General features: G+C 36.1%; 1 protein-coding gene and 1 long non-coding RNA gene across 5 annotated transcripts in view; one reads left to right on the forward strand and one right to left on the reverse strand.

The window, feature by feature from the left end:
* Window positions 1-425: 425 nt before the first annotated feature.
* Window positions 426-19,002, reverse strand: part of zgc:163143 (uncharacterized protein LOC795946 homolog) — a 51,513-nt gene continuing 32,936 nt past the window's right edge. Inside the window, exons 1-12 of one of the 4 annotated variants that reach the window (XM_022671967.2) lie at window positions 13,808-14,049; window positions 11,292-11,496; window positions 11,133-11,165; window positions 8,808-9,088; window positions 7,655-7,745; window positions 6,682-6,717; window positions 5,702-5,755; window positions 4,909-5,142; window positions 4,322-4,428; window positions 3,687-3,852; window positions 2,449-2,530; window positions 426-1,182 (exon numbers count right to left, since the gene is read on the reverse strand). In XM_022671967.2, coding sequence (XP_022527688.2) covers window positions 1,076-1,182; window positions 2,449-2,530; window positions 3,687-3,852; window positions 4,322-4,428; window positions 4,909-5,142; window positions 5,702-5,755; window positions 6,682-6,717; window positions 7,655-7,745; window positions 8,808-9,088; window positions 11,133-11,165; window positions 11,292-11,496; window positions 13,808-13,875 — 1,464 coding nt within the window. In that variant the 5' untranslated portion in view covers window positions 13,876-14,049 and the 3' untranslated portion in view covers window positions 426-1,075. Of the gene's footprint in view, window positions 1,183-2,448; window positions 2,531-3,686; window positions 3,853-4,321; window positions 4,429-4,908; window positions 5,143-5,701; window positions 5,756-6,681; window positions 6,718-7,654; window positions 7,746-8,807; window positions 9,089-11,132; window positions 11,166-11,291; window positions 11,497-13,807; window positions 14,050-19,002 lie in introns of those variants that run through there. The other 3 variants (XM_049467951.1, XM_049467950.1, XM_049467949.1) reach the window with 3 other exon arrangements.
* Window positions 11,945-12,952, forward strand: LOC125784429 (uncharacterized). Its single transcript, XR_007427226.1, has 3 exons — window positions 11,945-12,156; window positions 12,222-12,267; window positions 12,689-12,952. It is a non-coding gene; the product is annotated as an uncharacterized LOC125784429 (long non-coding RNA).

Here is a 19,002-nt window from a genome sequence, read left to right on the forward strand (position 1 = left end):
CATCTGGGAGACACACAGCTGGGTTGGTGGCCTTTGGGCTGTTTGAGCTCTGTGGGGAATGATTTTAGCTCTCATAGTCTTGTTAAAGACTGTAAGTGAGTGGCAAGCCTGTTTAATAATGGAGCTGTTGAGCGTTCAGCATGAGTCTCACGGGTCTTCCTTTCTCTTCCACGCCACAATATATAATTTTAAAAATTACAGTCTTGTTTCCTTAGCTTAACTTACAAAAAAGTGTTTGGCCTTCACAAACACCTGACATAAAAACCTAACACACACAAGTTGGAGCACAGAGTAAAGGAAAAGCAGTTCTTTAGTACTCCTTTGGACAGTTTGGACAGAACCATTCCAGGATCTACCTCATGAAATAGACTGAGAGAATCAGTGAAGAGTGAGCAAAGTTGGCATCAAAGAAAAAAGGGCCAGCGTTAAAGTTAAACGTTAAAAGTTGTTTAATAAGAAAGCCACTGTATGCACCGGCAATACTTAAATACTCTTATCATTGTATCAGCACAGATTTAAATTCATACACTGACAGAAACACAGCACAAGAGGTTTTTAAAAATAGAGAATTTTAATGGATTCAGTGACCTGAAAGCAACAAGATTATTCTACAGAAATACAAAAAGCACAGAAAAACAAACATCCTTTTTTTTTTTTTTTTTTTTTTAACAATTTTATAGGGTGTTTACATCTATTTTAAAGCCTGAATCATCAAATCAACACATGCTGTTTACATTGTATTTACAATAGCACTCCTCCTACCTGCAACTAACTATTCTAGATTATACAATATCAAATGTTCAGCCTCATTTGTGAAGACATCTTGCAGCATTTATATCATTGTGTGTGGGCCCAGAAAACACATTCTCTTTTATTTGAGCTCCATTTCTGAATGTTTGTGAAGGATTTCACCTTTTTATAATCTGGTCACATCCTGTGTTTTATGTGGTCAAAAGAAGCCATGATGATCCGATTACCGCAGGAAAAACATGTTAATATTGTAGTTAAATGTGCTTAATTGTCCCGCTCTAAATGTCCATCGGTTTGTTTTAAACCTTCCTCAGGTTTTATTCTATTAATAGTTCAAAGAATCCATTTCCACATTTCCTTCTGGAATTAATGTTAGTGATGGTGTGGCTTCTGTATTGTCTATATTCATCTCTGACTCAGCAGACCCAGCAACTGAAATGCAAAAAATTACAAAACAGTAAGAATGTAAACTAGATCCAAGGGCTGCACTTGGTTTAGGCTGGTACACACAACAAACCAAACTGTAAAATGAAAGCACTTATAAAAGATCTCCCTCACCCCAAAATATAAAAGAAAAATTAATAAATATAATGTAAATATAATAAGAGTATAAGTGCGGTAATTGCTACTTTCAAGCTCAGAAGGTAAATTACTTTTTATTTTTATGATCAAAACCAACACTCACTCACACTAGCACTCCTAACCAACCCACTGTAATGATTCTTGATAGATTATTTTATATTACATTTAAATACACCTTATTAAAAAGAAAAAGCATGATCAATTACAATTAATTTGGTAATTGTTTAGTTAACCAAACAGTCATATATATTTTTTTAATAAATATTATTTGCCTAGTTTCTCTCTCTGTCTGTACTTTTGTGCTTGACACGGTGTAGCAACACATTTTCCCAGTGTTCCAAGAGTGTAGCTCTCATTACCGGAGCTCATGGAATGAGGCAAGGGTTTGCTCTTTTCAGATAGACTGCTATTGGATGAAGTGTGTTTACTCACACACTGCACTGCAGAGAATCCTTTACAATTAGAACATTCTCTGTAAGGGCAAACTCGGGGTTAATGTGCCTTTAGAGAAACTTTTAGCTAAGAGCTAGTGTGTCTTATTGTATTGTGCACAATATATCAGGACAGTAATATCATTATTAAAAAACAGTGTATTTTATATTGGTTTGCTATTTTTAAATGTAAAGCTTTATGGGTATTTTTTGTATAATTGTTTATGTTTAGAGTTTATATGCATGCTTCTACTGTTCTGCACTTTAGTATTGTGGTGGACCAGGTTTGCAACATTATTATATTATTTAATTCCAGATTAGACTCTTTGTAAATTACTGTAGTTTATGAAAGGTTTACAGAATTCTGTTTTTCTGATAATTTATTTATTTTTAACACTCATTTTGCTGCAGTAGTACGTTCTTGAAATTAATAATATTTTGCGTATTTTTGCCAATAATACTGTTTATCATATCGTGTTTTAGAAATGAAAACAGACTTCTCCTAAATTTTTAAAAAGTGTTATTATCTGCAGCTAATGAGTTTAACCTGATTCTAATTGTTAGAATTTACACATTTAATTACCTGCATATCTTAAAATAGTCCAAGTAAAGGTCTTTATATTTTTAAATAGGTGCCCTAATTTATCACATGACTGTAATAAATAAGATGCTGTAAATCTCTCACCAGGAGTGTTTTCTTTGTTTCCTTTGGCGGCTTCAATGTGTGGAATGATGAAGGAGCTCTGCCGAATCTCACTGTTGCTAAACTGCAAGCACAAAACATATAACACACATAAAACTCAGCTTTTATATAATCAGGCTAATTTAAACAAACTGCATTTTTTTATACCATTATTCTAAGATGTTTTGTTATGTCAATTATTTGTTAATTAGATTTTTATATATATAAAAAGGAACTCTTAAAATGCTTCAATGACTGATGCACACAAAAAATCAGATATCAGTGTAAGAGCATAATTCTCTTATGGACGCATCTCTGGACACTCTACACTCTTTAGGCAAAACACACATTTAGGCAGTTTACCTAGGGGCATTACAATGGAACAATAAGTGACCAAATACTTTATATTTATATACTGCAATTTTTCTGGGCATATTTCCTATTTATTTGGTTAATTAAACGTTTAGAAATAGAACACTGAATGTGAAATAACCTTTATATGTTTAAAAGTTTACGCTTCCTGTAATGAACTTAAGTAAATTTAATACTAAAGTTCTGGTACTCTAACAAGCTAACACTGATCCTTGGCAAAGCACAGAATTCCAGCACACACTTCACCCTGTCTAAAACAACCTTGGTTGAGAACAGTTGTTCTCTCAAACTGTGGTACGTGTACCGTAGTTCATTATAATCTCTCACACATCTGTTGTTTCTCTCTGTCTCAAGCCTTCAGGCATGTCTCAGTAGGCATACTGCGTTTACAAGAGACATTAATCCATAATTTGCAGATTGCAAAGTGGGTAAGGGCCATAATGTTGGTTTGATCATGGGTGGTACATTGCTTTAAAAGTTTGAAAACAACTGCTTTAAAGTTAGAATGCTTAATTCTAAATTTACCAAGCTAGCTATATATCGCTCTCTCTGTCATTTTAATATAAACATGAGTAATTCCACCTCAAGCAATGATTAAATACTGAGGATTTGACCCACCATTACAAGCAAACAAACGACAACAAAACTTGAACTGGCACCTTTCTACCTTTCCCACTCCTCTCTAAGCCCCGCCTTTGGATACCTTTCATCTGTACTATGTGCAGAATTGAATTCTGGGGAGGTGGGTTTGCCATGTTAAACAATAATGAATAAAGAGAACCTTATTATCTGCGCCATTTGTTTCCAATAAATACTTTCCTTGACTATAAGGACTTGATTATAAAGACGTTTCTCTCTCTTTTACTCACAGGCAGTTCTCTGGGAGCTCTGAAGGCTGGAGGTCCGCTGCTGTACATCACTGTAAAAGGCTTCTTCCCTGTGGTGGGGTGTTGTTTACAGCAGAGGCGCAAGGAGGCAGCAGGCAGGTGGATGTGCCAGGTGCGTGGGTATTCTTTAATTAGCCCATCCACCATCCTGTACACACACACACACACACACACACACCCCAGAAGGTTATATTCTGATTCTGCTAATAAGAACAGAGACTCTGATTTTGCATGAAAGCAACTACTGGAAAAGTGTAACCAAGCTGCACAGTGCAAACTGGATGTCTACATCAGTACACACTTGCCTTAAATAGTTAAACCTCTCAAAAGGACAATCTCTACTTGGCTACTGTCTGAAGCACAAGATTTTTATAGAGCCACACAGTTACTACAGAAATCTTTTGTTTAAAGTGAACTTCAGACACTAAACATGCCTTACAGGAACTTAGAGTGTGATTAAAGCTGCGCTAATAAGAAAATTCTAAATATCACTTTTCATCAAATTATTAATTAAAAAAAAAATTCTTAGAGCACAAAGTCGTTGTTATGTGCGCTCCTGAAAGAGACATTACTAAAAATGACAGGAAACTGCCTTCAGCAGAAAATATTTCACTTACTCATTAAGGAGCGCTTCAGTGACCAAGTCCAGGTACCCAGTCTGGCGATGATGAATGACCAGTGAGCATGCGTCAACCTTTAAATGTTTTTTCAGATCACGATTCATCTGTAAAACAAAACGGGGTGGGGGGGTGGGGCATGGTAAGTACTAAAAAGAATAAAATTTAAAACATTTTTTTCACAGATACTGTAGCTTAACTGGTTATTTGGAAAATGTAATTTCTTTACAGTTCAATATATGGATTCCTTTAAAAAAAATCACTGTTTAAATAAATGTACCACTTAATTTAAAACTCTTATGGCTCCATTACGTTATGTTTACTTAACAAGTGAATTAAGCTACAATTTAAGAAAATTTCCAATATTTATTTGGAAATTAATAATTAAATAGTCAGAATTATTCACTGGGCTTATTTTTGTTTTCATTTGATGACCTAATTTATGATTTATAATTTTATGAACTTTGCTATGAAGTGAAAACAGATTTTATGTTCAAATATGAGGAAATAAAGTATGAGTGACAGGCCAGATGTAATTTTTACAAGTGCGCACTTACTAAGTGCGTAATAAATCATGGATCACTTACTACTAAGAGCAGGTGTTTAGGAAGTCGTGAGAGAACTCCTAGTGGATATCCCATCTGAAGGATGGCTTCTGCCAGACATGCTGCAGCATCACTGGTTTTATTCTGTGTCAGGGGAAAGATCTCCACCCATTTAGAGTAGTAGTCCGTCAGGGTCATGACGTGAGTGTGCTTGTGTGTTGTGATTGGAAACGGCCCTCTGATATCCAGACCAAGCCACTCCCATCTTTCTTTAATCTGAAAAAAAAAAGGTGTGTTAAAATTTGAATGAAATGGAAAACTCAACATGCTGTAAAATTCTTAATATACACAAATGTAACCACATCTATAAAGTAAATTCTGTTTTAATGCAACAAGTATCTGTGGATTCATTTTTATCATTATGTTGACAGCAGAAGCCTACATAGTCTGATGCACTACAAAGCTGTTGCAATAACAGCTGATGTAGGTCAGGACAATACTGAGAAAATTCTTCAGTTTCTTAACTTACCTGAGAGTTTTGCAAATGCTGAAATGGACAAAAGCCATTCGGTACTGATCCACTTTTTTAAAATCATCATTAACAAAAAAATAATACAATTTAAGAAGAAGAAGCAAATTATGTATTAATACTGCATTGACATAACTGCAGTTTTAAAGATGATTATGATGGTGGTGAAAATACCGGTCACTAATATGAATAGAGAAACAACTATGTGCAACTGTGTTTGACTCTTGCTTTGCTGATTTCTGCAGTACACTGCCATGGTCATCACAATGCACACTAACATCAATACTCAAGCATAAACAGACTTACCTCAATAATACGAAGCTTTGTTTTTCCTGGGATTCCGCGAACAACATGTGGCATCTGTTTTCATAAGAAATTGTTAATAATTAAATTAATATTTCACTCATAGTAAACATAATAAAAAGTTGCAATAAAAAGTATGTGAACCCTTTGGAATTACTTGGATTTCTGCATAAATTGGTCATTAACTATGTTAATGTTAAGTCACAACAATAGACAAACACAGTCTGCTTATACTAATACCACACAAAAAAACTGTTAACATTCACACTGAGGGGAGAAAAAGTGTGTGAATCTTTGGATTTAATAACTGGTTGACCCTCCTTTGGCAGCAAAAACCTCAACCAAACGTTTCCTGTAGTTGCAGATCAGACCTGCACAACAGTCAGGAGGAATGTTGGATCATTCCTCTTCACAAAACTTTTTCAGTTCAGCTATAATATTCTTGGGATTTACAGGACTTTACCACGCCTAGGGAGAGTAGCAGCAACAGTGCTGAACTTTCTCCATTTAAAGACTGTCTGTTTTACCGTGGACACGTGAACATCAAGGCTTTTAGAGATACTTTTCTAACAACAATTCTTGAGCGTAGGTCTTCTGAGAGCTCTTTTGTGCGTGGCATGATTCACATCAAGCAATGCTTCTTAAGAACAGCAAACTCAAAACTGGTGGCAGGGCAGCTTTAACCAACACATCCAATCTCATCACATCCTGACTCCAATTAGCTCTTAGAAAAGTCATTAGCCTAGCACATACTTTTTCCCTCACTGTGAATGTTAACATGTTGTGTTCAATAAAACCATGCAAACATATCATTTTTGTGTGGTATTAGTTTAAGCAGACTGTGTTTGTCTTGTGACTTAGATGAAGATCAGAATGCAGAAATCCAAGTAATCCCTAAGGATTCACATACTTTTTCTTGCAAAGTATACAAATACACCATATTATAAGTGCTGCTAGAATCAGTGGAATTTCATATCACTTACAATATTTAACTCATCATCTCCATCCCAGCAAAAACTCTGCAATGAAGAGAAAAAAAAATGTACTAAAGAACAGTGGAGCCAAAGCATTGACATTTCACAGCTACATTATAACAGGACAACAGGACAATACTTGCAAAAGTATTTAAGACCTTCAAAATGATCAGATTTTAATATAAAGCAAATTAGTATGATACATAATCTTCTGTATGTACTGAAAGCCTAAAATGAGCCTTTAGACTGAAATTATTTTAAAGAGGTATAGGTTTTATAACAACAGAATACTGTAAAAATGTTCAGCCTGTGCTCCAAGAAGACCAAATTTACAGAAATTAAAGATTTTTCCTTTATGAAAGAAAATAATATCCATGTGTTTTGGAAATCCCAGTGGGAATTCTGGCATCATCTTGACTAGCACATTTTAGGGGACTGCCTGCTTTAACACACCCACTGCAGCTTATTCCTCTGAGTCCTGGTTCCTTTTAAGGCATTAGTTTGGTGCTCGCTTTGGTGCAAGAGGCTTGGACCTACTTCTCTGTAAAGCTGCTTTGTGACAACATTTGTTGTAAAAAGCACTATATACATAAAAAATAAATAATGTGCTGATAATTTGAACCAGGTTTGTTGGGAGAAGAAAAAGCTATACATTTGCAGGGGGTGAGCCCTGAACCAGGAGGGATGAAGCCTGATCTCTGGTGAGGAAATGGAAGCTGTATCAGACCAACCAAACGCTGCACAGACAAAGTCCCTCAAAATTCTGCATCAGATAAAGTTTTTGAGAAAAGCAAACAATCACTATAAAGAGGATACAGGCTACAGAGAACCAACTAAACAGACCTAAGGCACTAGTAACAACTAAAACAATGTGTGTCATTTGGAATCCAGACAAATCTAAAGACATTTAAGAGCTGAATACTTCTGCAAGACTCTGTATCTAACTAATTATGGATGTTATACAATGAATACCACACATTACCCTGGGCAAACAGTAGCCACTGTGAAAGAAGCTGGGCATGGTCATGCTTCTATCCACTGATTCATCTCCTAGAATTGTCCAGGTACACGACCTGTTCCCACAAAACAAACACGGTCACAGAAATAATTACTGTCTCATAAAAGAGATGTAAAACTTAACACATGCACGCGCACACACACACACACATACACAAACAACACGATTCTAGGCTGGTCAATGCATAGTTACAATTTCCCAGCTACATTAATGCCTTTTTATATTACATATAAACATTATACACTGTGTGACCAAATAAAAAAATGATCACAATCTAATATTTGGTTGGACCCTCTTTAGCTTTGATTGCCGCACACATTCACTGTAGCATTGTTTTAATAATCTTCTGCAATGTCACAAGATTTATTTCAATCCAGTGTTGCATTAATTTTTCACTAAGATCTTGCAGCAGCATTGATGATGGTAGAGTCTGACCACTGAACAAAGCAGCACATCCCAAAGATTCTCAATGGGGTCTGCACTCTGTGGGGGCCAATTAATGTGTAAAAATAATTGGCCAATTGGGAAAATAAAAAAATGGTTCTTAAAATGGTTCTTTCAAAGTCAAATGAGTGCTGAATGAATCTCCTGAAAACAGTTTATTGGGGTGAGTAATATGTTTTCCTTTTCTAAGCTTAGATTTCCAATTTGTTGTCGAAGGGTGAATTTTCAGTGAAGTTTCTCCAGCACTAAGGCTGGGTGCAGCACATTAGCATTAGCATAAGCAGCTATCTGCAGTGCTTGAGTAAATGCCCTAAGCAGCTTGTTATAACACGAAAAAACACCGGAAAAAACACTGGATTATAATCACACTGATGATTTTTGGGAAAATAAAAGGATTTTAAGTGTGCCTTATAGTGCAAAAAAAACGGTATTTAATACTTTTAATGAATAAAACATAAATAAAACAACAATGCTGTTGTTATACAAGGTTAATTTGTCATACCATCTATTTTGCACTTATGGCCTCTCCTTGCTAAAAAAACATGCAATATTGTTAAGTATATATATTTACAATAATCAGTAGTGTATTTATTGTAACATGTCTAGAATTAGGTATACAGTACATTTAAATAATCTAGGCCTTAACAAGTCCTGATTTTGTATGGCTACTTACTTGTTATCAGCTTCCCCCAGGCTTGGGCTTGAAGACTGTGAGGGAGTAGGTACTTGAACAGATTCTGGCTCATTACTGGGCTCTGGTGGTTTCTGTAAGTTGGACACTTGTGATTGCTGTGAGGGCTGGGAAGGCTGTGATGGCTGTGAAGGCTGTGAAGGCTTTGATGGCTGTGATTTCTGGAACTGTTGTACGGGAAAACGCTGAACTGGTACAGGCTGTATGTTGGAGCGTTTTGATCGTTTTGAAGGCAGCTCGAAGACAGATTCATCCACAGTTCCCTTAATTTACAAAAAAGTGAAGCAAGAAACATTATTGAATTAAAAGCATTGTGATGTCCACTGTAAGTACTGTGTAAAGACTATTGGCACTCTCAGAACTCCACCATCCCAAAATGCATTTTGATGAAATGGAAAGAAATAAGCTAAAGACATGGGTAAGTCTGATAGCATGGGGTGTCACCTTGAAAACACAATTTCCAGGAGGCAGGTGTATCAAAATAAAAGTCCATAATCAAGAAATGCTTGAAATTAAAAGCAGAGGGTCGGGTTTCAAATCACTGGCAACACTCAAGAAAAGTGAGGTCAAATTAAACTGTTCTAGAACAAGACAAATGAAAACTTATGGAACATAAAACATTTAATGTTCCTTTAGAACAGAGAAGGAAAGGATGGGTTCATGAACTGAAGCATACCACATTATCTGTCAATAATACGATTTGCATTGAGGTAAAATAATCATTTTTTTTAAAAACATGTTACAAGATAAATCTTGGTCCAGTATAGTGAAGCATATTAGTGGATTATAAATTAAAAAAAAAAAATGCATATACAAGAACAAGTTAGGAAATATTTTTTGGCTGTTTATATATACCCCTGATGATTTTAATGATTTCCTCTTATAAATCTTTGTTTGTTCGGATCAGCAATTTTATGTAAATCTCTCATATAGCAGAAGAACACAGTGATATTTGAAAAGTGAAATTAAGTTTATAGTTTTTCTCCTCTTTGCATCTTCTCTAAAGTGTGGCAACTTGGGAGCCTCAAAATAACTCTCAAATAAATAGTAAGGACTTGGAAGGCCACAGGCACAGTTCTAGTTAAGATCCGAAATGGGAGAACAAGAAAAATCTCTGATAATCAGGGGAGAAGGATGGAGAGAACAGCCATAGACAACCCACAGAGCAGCTCCAAACACCTACAATATCATCTTGTTGCAGTTGGAGTCACTGTGCATCGCTCACTATTCAGCGCACTTTGCACAAGGAGAGGCTGTATGGGAAAGTAATACAGAAAAAGCCTTTTCTGAGCACACGCCACAAACAGTCGCTTGAGGTATGCTAAAGCTAAAGCATATTTGGATAAGTCAGCTTCATTTTGGAATAAGGTTCTGTGGACTGATGAAACTAAAATTGAGTTATTTAAAGGGTGGTATGCATGGCAATAAAAGCAAAAAGGATTCCAACACAAACACTTTACTGCTCCCCACAGTAAAATTTGGTGGTGCTCCCATCATGCTGTGGGACTGTGTGATCAGTGCAGGTACTGGGAATCTTGTTAAAGTTGAGGATCTCATGGATTTCAGTCAATATCAGCAAATTCTTAAGAACAATGTTCAAGAATCAGTGAGAAAGTTGAAGTTACTTCAACAAGACAACTGCCCTAAACACTGCTCAAAATCTACTAAAGCATTCATGCAGAGGAACAAGTACAGCGTTCTGAAATGATCATCTCAGTTCCCAGACCTGAATATTATTGAAAGTCTATGGTGTGATTTAAAGCAGGCTGTTCATGCCCGGACACCTTTAAACCTGACTGAACTGGAGATGTTTTGTAAAGAAGAATGATCCAAAATACCTTTAACCAGATTCCAGTCTCTCATTGGAAGCTATAGGAAGAGTTTAGAGGCTGTCATTTCTGCAAAAAGAGGATCTACTAAATATATGATGTAATTTTTTTGTTGGGGGGCCCAAATTTATGCACCTGCCTAATTTTACTACACACTTTCTGTAAATCCTATAAACTTCACTACACATCACAAATATCACTGAGTTTTTCAGATATATGATATATCTAACTGAAATTACTGATCCGAACAACCAATGATTTATTAAGGAAAATATTTAAAAAATTATCTCGGGTAAATTATCAGGTGCCCAAACTGATTTACCACTGTAAATCATGAGCATATCACAAATAAAAAAAAACTAGTAAAATCAATCTGCACCTTAAGAATCATTATTATATTGTTTTGCGAGGCCTCTATTCATATAAATAAATGGAGAAAAACAAACATGAATATCACATCTTTCATATCAAAACTCACCAACGCCCTTCTACTCCTGGGGTCAATCTTTTTCTGAGAGAGAGAGAGAGAGAGAGAGAGAGAGAGAGAGAGAGAGAGCATAAGCAGACACGTCAGGCGGGTTAAGAACAATTTCAAAATTGTACTCTCTCACTGTTTGAGTGCAGTACTGTTACTGACCTTCTGGTTCTGAAGATGGCCAGGAAAAGAGAAAATGGTGGGAACTGCCCAGGTGTGAAGTAGTCTTCGGGTGCCATTCACGACTCTGTAACACTTGCTCTCAAAGTGATTGGAGCATATTTTACTGTATTCCTCAGGAGACCAGTCTTTCCACCTCATGTTCCTCAGCCATTTTTTAAGCAACGAAGGGTTGCCCAAAGGGAAGCTGAAAAACGTATGTCAAACATATGTCAAAAACACATCTGTAAAAGCTCAGAATAACAGTTTGTATTCTTCTACTACCATCCACAGACAGCTGTGGCCCTGACTGGGATTAAACTTCAGATTTTCTGATGAGAGGGTCAAATGACTGGTTTTCTTCACAGCCTCAAACGTTTGACTCGGGTGACCACACTATCTTGGCTCGTGAGCGGCACAATTTTCTAAGAGCTGGCCTCAGAGATTGACCGAATTGAAGAAAGCAAAGTAAAATGTACTGTTCCAGCATTGTTGGCTTTAAGTGATACTGGAAGTCCTATGAAGACATTTTAGCAATTGCACTTTTTTTTACATTACACATAACGAAAAAGAAAATCGTACACCATTTGCTGTGTAAAGTGTGTTAGTGTAGAATAGAGGAAAAGGTGTGAGTTTTATTACTGTGTGAAGGTAATGTAGCTGTATAATGTGTGTTAGTGTAAAGTGTGTGAGTTATATTACTGTGTAATGTGTGTTAGTGTAGAGAAAGGTTTGTGAGTTATATTACTGTGTAAAGGTGAACTAGCTGTGTAAAGTGTATTAGTGTAATGTAAAGTGTGTGAGTTATATTACTGTGTAAAGGGTATTAGTGTAGAGTAAAGGGTGTGAGTTATATTACTGTGTAAAGGTAATGTAGCTGTGTAAAGTGTATTAGTGTAATGTAAAGTGTGTGAGTTATATTACTGTGTAAAGGGTATTAGTGTAGAGTAAAGGGTGTGAGTTATATTACTGTGTAAAGGTAAAGTAGCTGTGTAGTGTGTATTAGTGTAATGTAAAGGGTGTGAGTTATATTACTGTGTAAAGATGAAGTAGCTGTGTAATGTGTATTAGTGTGATGTAAAGGGTGTGAAGGTAAAGTAGCTGTGTGATGTGTATTAGTGTAATGTAAAGGGTGTGAGTTATATTACTGTGTAAAGGGTATTAGTGTAGAGCAAAGGGTATTATTGTAGAGTAAAGTGGGTGAGTTGTATTACTGTGTAAAGGTGAAGTAGATGTGTAATGTGTATTAGTGTAATGTAAAGGGTGTGAGTTGTATTACTGTGTAAAGGGTATTAGTGTAGAGTAAACTATGTGAGTTATATTACTGTGTAAAATGTATTAATGTAGAGTAAAGGGTATTAGTGTAGAGTAAAGTGGGTGAGTTATATTACTGTGTAAAGGTAATGTAGCTGTGTAAAGTGTATTAGTGTAGAGTAAAGTGTATGAGTTATATTACTGTGTAAAGGGTATTAGTGTAGAGTAAAGTGTGTGAGTTATATTACTGTGTAAAGGGTATTAATGTAGAGTAAAGTGTGTGAGCTATATTACTGTGTAAAATGTATTAATGTAGAGTAAAGGGTATTAGTGTAGGGTAAAGTGTGTGAGTTATATTACTGTGTAAAGGGTATTAGTGTAGAGTAAAGTGGGTGAGTTATATTACTGTGTAAAGGGTATTAGTGTAAAGTGTGTGAGTTAACTTATATTACTGTGTAAAGGTGAAGTAGCTGTGTAAAGTGTATTAGTATAGTGTAAAGGGTGTTAGTGTAGAGTAAAGTGTGTGAGTTATATTACTGTGTAAAGGGTATTAGTATAGAGTAAAGGGTGTGAGTTATATTACTGTGTAAAGGGTAATAGTATAGAGTAAAGCGTGTGAGTTATATTACTGTGTAAAGGGTATTAGTGTAGAGTAAAGGGTGTGAGTTATATTACTGTGTAAAGGGTATTAGTGTAGAGTAAAGGGTGAGAGTTATATTACTGTGTAAAGGGTATTAGTGTAGAGTAAAGGGTGTGAGTTATATTACTGTGTAAAGGGTATTAGTGTAGAGTAAAGGGTGTGAGTTATATTACTGTGTAAAGGGTATTAGTGTAGAGTAAAGGGTGTGAGTTATATTACTGTGTAAAGGGTATTAGTGTAGAGTAAAGGGTGTGAGTTATATTACTGTGTAAAGGGTATTAGTGTAGAGTAAAGGGTGTGAGTTATATTACTGTGTAAAGGGTATTAGTGTAGAGTAAAGGGTGTGAGTTATATTACTGTGTAAAGGGTATTAGTGTAGAGTAAAGTGTGTGAGTTATATTACTGTGTAAAGGGTATTAGTGTAGAGTAAAGGGTGTGAGTTATATTACTGTGTAAAGGGTATTAGTGTAGAGTAAAGGGTGTGAGTTATATTACTGTGTAAAGGTAATGTAGCTGTGTAAAGGGTATCAGTGTAGAATAAAGTGTGTGAGTTATATTACTGTGTGATGAAAAAGTGTGTAAAGTGTATTAGAGCAGTGTAGTGCAGAATGCAGAGATGTGTTACCTGTGGAAAGTGAGGCTCTTGTCCTTTGTGTTGTTTTTACAGTTATAAGCGCAGCAGTAAAACACCATCTTTGCTCCTCCTTCAGTAGAAGCCTGTGTAAGTTTTATTCTCCGCTCTGAGGGCGGGTTTGCTCGGGTACAGCTCGATATTAAAGCTGGTTTAAACTCTTTAATCACAACAAAAATACACAACAGCGTCTCTCCGACCTGCTCGGCTCCGTCAACACAGTCGCGTGTACATGATGTCATCAACGCGCGCCTTCTGAGCTCTGCGACTGGGCTTTGTCCGAAATAGCTCCTTACTCCCTCGTTAGTGTTGAGCTATTTAGGGAGACACTATTTAGTTCACTATGTAGTGGTGAAACAGTAGTGAATTCGGCCACTCCCTCATTATTAACATGCGCTAGCTCTGTGTGGCAAGCCAACTAAGCCAAAACGGCTGTACCATTTCGAAGACTCCTTCAAATGCGGCAGACGAATGTAGCCTTTTGCTCGGAAACGAAGGATCCACCGGGTGTATCCTTCACAGCCTACAGTATCCAAATCCTTGTTATCATTTACACATTTACAATATCATATACACTCATGTAAGTGGAAAGCCATAACTCCCTCGTTCACTCTGTTTATACATGTTTTATCCATTTTTTTCAAGTCACTAGAACACTTTAAGAGAATGAACAGAAAGACTAAAAAATGCATTCTATAATATCAAAGTCCTTGCTTTTTTAATTGTGTGAAACTTAACTTGTGCTTTCTTCATGCCTACAGATGATTATTGCCTCCTTGTTCAGGCCCGTAGCCAGCATTGTGATGGGGGGGGGATCTTTTTCCCCCAAAAGTGGACCTCATTTGGCTCTCTACTCCAATACCCCCTAAATACACGAGCACACTTCAAACCTTTTAATTTAGACATATTTTATTCATTATAAGTTTGTTGTGAATCTGTTGTTGCTGTCCTTATTTGTTCGTCTGTTGCTCCCCGCTGTTAACATAAATTTGATATAAATGTAAGTGTTCCTCAAACTTCCTACATCTGTGATGTGACTTCATTGTCTGTCTCTGTTGCTCACCTCAGTTGTCTGTTGCTTTGTTCCATTGTCTCTGTTGCTCTGCTGCTGCCCTCCGTTGTCTGTCTCTGATGTTGCTGTCCTTTATTGTCTATCTCTCTACTATTGACGTAAATAGATAAGAATTACTTCATGAGGTACACTATCGGTATGGTCATTAAAACTTAAACATGAATTAATAATAATATAAATTGTTAATAAAGTGTTCTGTCTTATGCAAATCTTTCTACAACTGTGCTCGGACTTCGTTGTGTAAATGTGTAAAGAGAAACATTAACAATTTTTCTTACTCGTCACTACTCTGGGGGCAGGAGGGGGGGTGTGGGGGGTCGAATGAACCCCCCCTGGCTACGGGCCTGTTGTTTAATTAGTGTTGTTATCTGTTAGTATTGTCTGTTTTGTTTATTAGCTGATAATGTTCTGGTTGTTTACACTATAGTGATGCCTTCTCTTCTACAGGAACAAATATTCCCAACTTTTCCACTGAGAAATTAATTATATGCGCCCAAACTGCGGTGCGCTTTCACTGCCTTAGTTTCAACAAGATAGTGATTCACATCTAGGTAGTTCACCTCTGGCAAGCGTTTTAAATCAGAGGAAAAACCTTCCCTCTTAAATCCTTATCAAAAGGATCAGGAGAAGAGGTTTGATCACTTTTTACTAATTTCTGACTACAGCGTGTTTGTTCTGTGTTCGGGAGCGAAATATGCGTTCTCATTTTGACAGCTATATACTTGAAAATAGCGCCACCGGAAGCGTCGAAGGAACAGACATGTGCAGTAGCTTTATTATTGTTTTCCTCATTAAAACGCTCTATATGTAGTATCATGTAGTTTATAGATATATAAATACTTATATTATAAATATTATATATATATATATATATTATATAATTTATATTATTTCGTTTATATATATATATATATATATATATTGTTATTTAGTTTATATATGTAGTATCATGTTTATGTTGTTATGTGTTAATAGTTTATAGATATATTAATACTTATATATTTATTTACATAAATTAAATAATATATATAACATATCTAATATATATATATATATATATATATATATATATATATCTAACCATATATAATAATATCTGTATATATAAGATATTAAGATATTTGCTTAGTTGGGATAGCATGGTCTATCTAGATATATAAGATATTAAGATATTTAATTAGTTAGGTTATCATGGGCTATCTGGATATATAAGATATTAAGATATTTAGGAATTTACAATTAATAGGCTCCCAGGTCCACGTAACTGAAACTCTGTAATCATGTGACTGTGATGTACCCCCTATTTCACATCTACGTCTGTACAGGTAAAAAAAGCACGTTATATACAGACGGCATACATTTACGCCTCTACATATAAAAAGAACATAAAAAGAAGTCTGGTTTGTGGTGAGTGATCGACGATCTGATTCCCAGAAGTGTTTGTCAGTCGTAGGTGATAATGCCAGGAACTTTTAGTGCAAAAAGAGTGAAAACAAACACAAAAAACAAAGAAAAACTGCAAGTAAGTGGGAGGTCCCAACATCTTGATGACATATATGAATATATACATCTGCATGATGCTTAAAATGTTAAATAAAAAATCCCTGTCGTGAAACTGTCAGAGCAAAATTTACATTGGCTGATTAAAAGTAAAGATTAAAAGTAAAATATGAGAAACCAGATGCATGAAATGAAAGATCCCCAAAAAGGATGTGCATGTGCAGCCATGAGAAAAATATTCCAACACCTCGTTAAAACCTTCGTATCACGCTGGCCAGACACTAGACAGACACTCACAGATACAAAGAGACCAGATGCTTAATAAGGTAGTGAGGGACAGGCAGGGTCAATATCAAAAGGGCAGGGTAAACAACATACTAATAAGAGAATTAAGGCAGTCCAGGGCTATACACAGTAATTCCAATATCAGAGCTAAGGCAGAAAGGAAGATGATAAACAAAAAGGGCTGATATTAAGGCAGGCAATATAAGAGGCAAGGCAAAGTCAAAAACAAAAAAGGATCGGTAACAAGACGGCAAATAAAGAAATGCCTTTGTTTGAGAACTAGAAAACTGGCGAGCTGGAAGTAAGAGGTCTAATACAGTGGCGTGAAAAAGTCTTTACCAGTCTTTAGTCTTGACCAGGACTGAGTTGTAATGCAAGCTTTATAGTGCTGGACAAAACTAGTAATAAAATAATATATTTTACTTTCTCAAAATGTGACCTGGTGATGAGAAACAAAGGTTAACACATAGCTTTATAGATCTGTATATTTCACCGCTGGTTTAACTGGGAGTTTTACTGAAGAACTGACAGACAGTGCATCCAAAGAAGATGTGCAACAATGTGCTTTGATGTAATTCAAATAAAAAAAATATAAAAGCAAATATCAGTTTAATAAGAGCAAAGTAAAATAATAATTAGTTTATGGTCAGTCAAAGTGCTTTTCTCTTGATGAGTGAGAATCAGCATCAGGTGCATTGTATAATTCTCAAACAGCAGAATGCTTAAATCTAAGCTACAAGAAGTAAGACAGTGTACTAAACATACATATAAATTATAAATGTGAAAAAAACATATAACTAATAGCAAATATTATTTTTCTGTGCACAATTATGAAGTATAAAATAATATTTTATAGTTATTACACAATTTGCATGTTTTTTTGCTGTGGTCCAGAGGGGTTGCGTGGGGGATGATGAGGGGTGGTGTATATGGTGGGGTCCATTTTGCTTGGGGCCCCAAAATGCCCTGAAACAGCCCTGTTTGAAACGTTTGAATCTGTAACCAATCAAGAGCTTCATGGTGTCTGCCTGTTTAAGATCTTTTGTCTGGTGAAGATCAGGGAGACTATATTTGCATCATCAGGCATTACCAAGTTACCCAGATCTGAATTTTTGGGGCTGCTTTGTATGTAGAAGCAGCCTGCATGCCCAGGTGCTTGGCTTTATACACCTGTGCCCTATACACATTAAAAACTTTAATCAGATTAATCACAACAATATTCTGTGATTACCTGGGGTTAATCACACTTGTTCTTCTTAAGACGCAGTTTTTTTTTAAGTTTTATAGTGTATATTTAAATGTGAATAAAATAATGAGTGGAAAAAATGTAAAAGGCAATTATATTTATATTAGTGGTGTTTATTAAGATACTAGTGTATACTAGTACTATTAAAGCTTAATTTGCTGAGTATAAAAGGGCAATTTCACACCTGTAGTTCGTTTTCACTCTTAGTGCGTAAAGAGCATGGAGCAGCAGAGACAGTGTTTGTTCATAGCAGTATATTTTCTGGCTAATATATCAGATTGAACTGTGCCTGAAAGGGTAGAATATGGCTGGTCGCCCTGCACCTATCCCCGGATTCAGTTATCCCCTGCCCTGGTCTGGTTCTTCGGCCACACCCTAATTTATCCTCGAGGGAGATTAAAAAAAGATCACAGACGCAAGCTGATTTCCTTTGACGTATATTTTCAGCATATGTATTCTCTTTATATTCTCTTTTATTTCTCTTTATACTCTTTCACTAATGCATGTACTGTAGGCTCCGCCTATGGCTATTTATGGCTGTGTAGGTTTAAGTGTTTCCAGATGTGTACCACAGACCTTTAAAAGGGGTCCCCAAAGGAGTGGACGGGAGAGAGAAGAGGAACATCAGATCGGGCAACATCTCTCTCCAAGGCTGGCCTAGGAAGCCTTGAAGATATTGTCTTAGTCTTTGTAATAAATAATTGTATTACACCTAAGGCAATGTCTGCGGTGTCTTTTTCCTCATCTTCAAGCACCTTCACAGCAAAGAGACAGCAGTAAACGACACCTTAACAATCTGAGTTTATTTGGGTAAAGACACAGGCTTCATACATGCAGAAAAAGTCCCTTCTTGCTTCAGCAGCAAATGTGTGAAGAACATTTACTCGTTAATATCTCACTAAAGTGTATCATAAGATCACAATGTGCGAGAGCGTCAGCTCATATCACACATTGAAGAGAACGTGCAAATTACAGTTCAACACTTCTAGGCTGCTTGTACAAGCCGCAAGAATCAATATCAATCAGATGGCCATAAAAGGACAAAAGGAGTCTATGTGTGGATTATCATACAGCAAGCGTAGAACA

This window comes from Astyanax mexicanus, chromosome 19, assembly GCF_023375975.1.
Source record: "Astyanax mexicanus isolate ESR-SI-001 chromosome 19, AstMex3_surface, whole genome shotgun sequence".
Taxonomy (NCBI): Eukaryota; Metazoa; Chordata; class Actinopteri; order Characiformes; family Acestrorhamphidae; genus Astyanax; species Astyanax mexicanus.